At 36.1% G+C, this 5,661-nt stretch overlaps 1 protein-coding gene across 1 annotated transcript; it reads left to right on the top strand.

Annotated features, from left to right (window-relative positions):
- Window positions 1-1,988: 1,988 nt before the first annotated feature.
- Window positions 1,989-2,945, top strand: LOC113261887 (olfactory receptor 6M1-like). Its single transcript, XM_026508204.2, has one exon. It carries the CDS (start codon window positions 1,989-1,991, stop codon window positions 2,943-2,945), a length of 957 nt encoding a protein of 318 aa, XP_026363989.2.
- The last annotated feature ends 2,716 nt before the right edge of the window (window positions 2,946-5,661 follow it).

The raw sequence follows: 5,661 nt of genomic DNA, 5'->3' as shown, positions 1-5,661 counted from the left end.
AAACCATATGAAAATTGTCTTTCTCTGCTTGACATATTTCATTTAGCATTATCTCCTCCAGCCCATATATACAATGGAATATTACTCAGCTATCAAAAAGAACTCAATTGGTTTTATATTACAGTCCTAGATTATAACAGTATCAGGGATATATTAATATTTAGTGGTACAATTCTTATTCCTAAGATTGGTAATTATTATTTTCAAAATGCTTTTTGTGGGTTTTTTTTTGTTTAGTCTTTTATTGGAAAAGTTGATTATGATTATTTTTATCCCAACTTGTGTGTGTGTGTGTGTGTGTGTGTGTGTGTAGTCACTTTTGGTAACTCTGACTTCTGTCAAAGTTACATTATCTACCTCTAGATATACTACTGTGCTTATGTTTTATATGATTATTTCTCAAACTTGAGGATTCTTTGTGTACTTCTTCTGCAAGGTCATTGTAATTTTTTTCCTTTTCTGTAACTAGTTCAGACACAAACCTGTAATCATTACTGTGTCCCATCAAATATAATACTTAAAAATATAATTGACAATAATCAAGACTTTTATAAGTATTAACACATTGTTGAATAATATTTTACAATACAACATTTTCAAGACAGATTCACTTTGACAGGTTTTAGTACAGTGCAATGAAAAAGAAGGGCTACAAAAGAAGTATAAGTCGAAATCTATAGAGATAATTGAAATTTAAATAAAAACTTTAGAAGGTAATATTAAATATACAAAGGAGGATAAGCTAATTCACATATTTTCCACCTTAACTGGCAGTTGGAGTGCCAGAGTCTCAGGTGGGAAAACCTGGCTGCCATGTCTGCACACTGTCCACCATGGCTCTGGAACCAAACTGCACCATTGACTTGGAGCTGGAGTCTGTACCCTCTATGTGTCCTTTCAACATCTAGACATCCAAGTTCTTATACGATAAGCACTGAAAATAAATTGATATGATATTTACAGGTACCACCTAAAACTTTCACTGGTGTGGTTTATCAGAACACTTACATGGCAAACTTCTTATTGAGAAAACATATAGTTGTAATTATATATTTAATATATCTTTGCAAAGATTTATGGAATATAAAAAGGAAAGAGGCTGGATTTTTAAAGATTATTTATTTATTTATTTATTCATTTATTTATTTTTATTTGTTGATGAGGTAGATATATATATAGAGAGAGAGTGTGAGCATAAGCAGGGGGAGTGGCAGGCAGAAGGAGAGGGAGAAGCAGTCTCCCCAGCGAGAATGGAGCCCAACTTGGGACTTGATTCCAGGACCCTGGGATCATGACCTGAGCCAAAGGCAGATGCTTAACTGCCTGAGCCATCCAGGCGTCTCAAGAGGTTAGATTTTTTTAAGGATATGTTATACTCAATTATTAACATCATTTTTTGGATCAATTTTGCCAGGAAAAAGATTGCTAAAATAATTTATTTTAAAATTATCCAAAATTTCTTTTTTTATTATTATGATATGTTAGTCACCATATGCTATATCATTAGTTTTTGATGTAGTGCTCCATGGTTCATTGTTTGTGTATAACACCCTGTGCTCCATGCAATATATGCCCTCCTTAATACCCATCACTGGGCTAACCCATCCCCCCACCACCCTTCCCGCTAAAACCCTAAGTTTCTTTCCCAGGGTCCATGGTCTCTCATGGTTCCTCTCCCCTTCTGTTTTCCACCCCTTCATTTTTCCCTTCCTTCTCCAACCGATCTCCCTTACTATTTCTTATGTTCCATAAAGGAGTGAAACCATATGATAATTGTCTTTCTCTGCTTGACTTATTTCACTTGGCATAATGTCCTCCAGTCCCATACATCTTGCTGCAAATATTGGGTGATCATTCTTTCTAATGGCTGAGTAATATTCCATTGTATATATGGACCATATTTTATCAATTTGTTAATTTAATGAATGATTCATCATACTTTCTCCCCCCCTCTGCTATCACTCTCTTTACAGTAAAAAGAGACAAATATGGAAAGAGGCAATTGGACATTGGTGACTGAGTTTATTCTTGTGGGGATACCAACAACCAGAGCCCTTGGGGGCCTCCTGTTCTTGATTTTTTTATTGGCCTATTTGGTGACAGTCCTTGGAAACACCCTCATCATTACCCTGATCCTCCTGGATTACAGGCTACATTCACCCATGTATTTCTTCCTCAGCAATCTCTCTTTCAGTGAAGTATTAACTACCACCTGTGCTGTTCCCAAGATGCTGGCAGGCTTCCTGTCAGAGAGAAAGACCATTTCATTTGGTGGATGCTTCACCCAGCTGTATTTCTACTTCCTTTCTGGATGCACGGAGTTCATCATTTTTGCAGTCATGTCCTATGATCGCTATGTGGCCATTTGCAGCCCCCTTCAGTACCCTACGATTATGACCAGCTCACTCTGTGTGCGTCTTGTTATCTTCTCATGGGTGGGCGGCTTTCTCCTCATTCTCCCATCCATTATCCTTAAGACTGGGCTTCCATACTGTGGCCCCAATGTGATCGATCACTTTTTCTGTGACAGTGCCCCCCTCCTCCACTTGGCCTGTGCTGACATCCGTGTCATTGAACTCTTGGACTTCCTCACCTCTCTTGTCCTGCTCCTCAGCTCCCTCTCCCTCACTGTGGTCTCCTATGTTTACATCATCTCCACCATTCTGAAGATACCCTCAAGACAAGGTCAACACAAAGCCTTTGCCACCTGTGCCTCTCACTTCACTGTGGTTTCCATGGGCTATGGGATCTCCATTTTTATCTATGTCCGGCCCTCCCAGAAGAGCAGCTTGCATCTTAACAAGATCCTCTTTATCCTGTCTAGTGTCACCACACCACTCCTGAACCCCTTCATCTTCAGTCTAAGGAATGAAACCATGAAAGATGCACTGAAGGACAGCTTGGCCAAGGGCCAAAACTTCTTCCAGCAGATGAGGTCCAAGTGACATGATCTTTGAGAACCATCTTTACTCATGGCATCCTCAACTTCATAAATGATTCCAGCTATGTCCCAATATGTATGTGAATTAATGAGAGTATGAGTTATGAAAGTATTTTAACTTGATAATAAAATATACTGGTTTCCTGTGCATGTTAGATTTTGAAGATTTTGTTTCAATAATTAAAGTTTTCATTCGTAGGTGGTAATAAAGGTAATGGTGAGTAGGAGTAATAGAAGTAGTCGTATTCACTAAAAACTCGATTTCAGATATCACTTGGATGGAAATGCATACATTATATATGATAGATATAGAAAAGAGCGGTTTTAGAACACTTTTGCACTCCAAACACATGCAGATACACAGGAATTACGCTTTGGAATGGGATTTAAATGTTTTAATGGGCTGAACATTTATCTTATGTTGGAATGACATACACATTACTAATTTTCTTTATTCTTCATTTCAATTCAATTTTATTTATGTCATTTCTATTTAGATTAAAAGCTTCTAAAGAAAGTATTTAAATATGTATATTTACCACAGTTTCTTCAAGTACAAGTATTTCGTAATTCAGTGTTACTGTCAGGAAAATATACTACACTTACTTTAATGGAAGGTCTACACAACAGATGGTATTTAAGGAGCAAATGCATGGAAGGAGCAAGTAATGGATATGGATTTATCAAGGACAAAGAATGGAACATTTTCGCATAAGCCAGGAAATAATCATTTGGCTACTGGTAATATTAGAAATTCTGCTTTAGAACAAACCATGCTCACATACGCTCCAGGAAATTTTCTGTACATCCAAGCTGCTGACTAGAGATATCAGAGAAATGGGAAATTGAACATGAAGACAGATTCATATTAATTATCTTAATTGAAGAATAGAGGGGGAAAAGAAAGATGAGTATCACCAAAGGGAGCCTTGTCCCAATTTGCTTTGTTTCTTGTGTGCTTATGGTTCCAGAGTAGAAACAGGTGAACTATGGGCAAAAGTATGAAGAAATAGTGATGGAGTGTATGGTGACACCATGTAGAAGAAATGACAGGGAACATTAAAGTAATGCATAACTAAAAAATAAAAATAAAAAGTAAAATAATGTGTCATTAACCAAAAGGAAAAAAGAAAGGACAGGAAAGAATAAATTGAGGAAAAATAACAGTAGCAATCAGGATGAAGTGAAAATATGTAATCAGGTAAATTCCAAGCCTGAAACAGAAAATTAATTAAATACAAATGGAGTTAAAGCACCAAAACCAAAGAAAGGCAGAGCTTGTCAGTTGAATAAAAAAGAACTTGATTTACACAGTCTTCAAACATGGACTCTAAAGAAAGATCCACATAAAAAGTAAAGTGTAGAATAATGAAGAAATTCTATGGGAATGGTAAGCAAAGGGACAATGGAATAACCACTGCTATAAATCAAATACATTTCAAGGTAAACATCATTGCAAGAGGAAATCAAGAGTATTACATGATGGAAAAAGGAGACAGTTTTGAGAACATCATAATATTCCAAATTATGTAACAATGTAACAGAGCATCCAGTTCATGAAGCCAAAATTTATAGAACTGCAAGGAAAACTCACTGACCCATGATCCTAGTTAGAGAATTTAATATGATCTCTCGCAGTGATTGATAAACACTAAGTAATTATCAGTAAAATATATCAGTAAGCATATAGAGCTTGTAAACACTATCAAACAATTTGATCCAACTAAACATTAAAACAACACACTATCTTCAGAATAGACTTTCTATTCATGGGGAGGAAAAAAATGTCCTATGCCCTCTTAGGGTCTCTGGCTAGTCCTAAAAATTAACTTGACATAAACGAGATTAATAGCATACACTTTTCACTGAATTTTTACACATAGATGAGAGACTTCAGGAGACACTGAAGACCTTAAGTAACAACCACAACAGGAAAATTCTATGTCTTTCCAAAAGGGAAAAATCCATTTCTGAAGAATTTGCAAAGCACAGGGTTTTGGGCTACAGGTAGTCAATGGTGAGGTATTAAGAAGATATGTTTATACAGCCTTTTCAATCCTAAATCCTCTGTTTCTGGTGATGAGGATGTCTCCCTTCTTCCTGGTAAAGCAGTGCACCTTTCACACGGAGCTTTATCTCCATTTTACAGGAATAAAGGCATGGTCAGAGTGCCCTCTCTGCACCTGTTGTTTCTTAGTGCATTTAACTTAAAATAATCAACATGCCAAAGTGGCACAATCTGTAGTAACATACGCCTAATACCTTCAGACCCTTAGGAAGCGAATACAGAATGTTCAGGATAGACCACGGCTGATCTGCAAATTCATTTTCAATGTAGTTCAAACAAAATAAATCATATGATGCACATTTTCTAATACTGGATGTTAAATTATATTTCAAAAAATAATGGGACAATAGACATGTAGGGGACTCAAACGATTTCTTGAGAGAACAATGTTGGCCTAGAATGGTGTTGTGGCAATTAAAGAGCACGATGACAAGTATCAAGTATTTTAACATGGGAAGACATGTGACAGAATAAATTCAGGAGTAGGAAAAGAGAATGAGGCAGAGGTGGTGAAAATGTCTTGTGAACATCAAACAGCTTATAACGTAATTTGGCTTGATAAAGAAAAATGATAAAAACTTGATTAAAATATTTTTGATTGCAATTTAACAAAATAAAATAAATATTTCAATGAATACACAATTTTAAATGA

Source organism: Ursus arctos, unplaced genomic scaffold (assembly GCF_023065955.2).
Source record: "Ursus arctos isolate Adak ecotype North America unplaced genomic scaffold, UrsArc2.0 scaffold_5, whole genome shotgun sequence".
Classification (NCBI taxonomy): Eukaryota; Metazoa; Chordata; class Mammalia; order Carnivora; family Ursidae; genus Ursus; species Ursus arctos.
This window is presented reverse-complemented; position numbering and strand designations above follow the sequence as displayed.

Excerpts from the sequence above, each read along its gene's own strand:
- LOC113261887 (XM_026508204.2), top strand. The coding sequence starts at position 1,989 with ATGGAAAGAGGCAATTGGACATTGGTGACTGAGTTTATTCTTGTGGGG.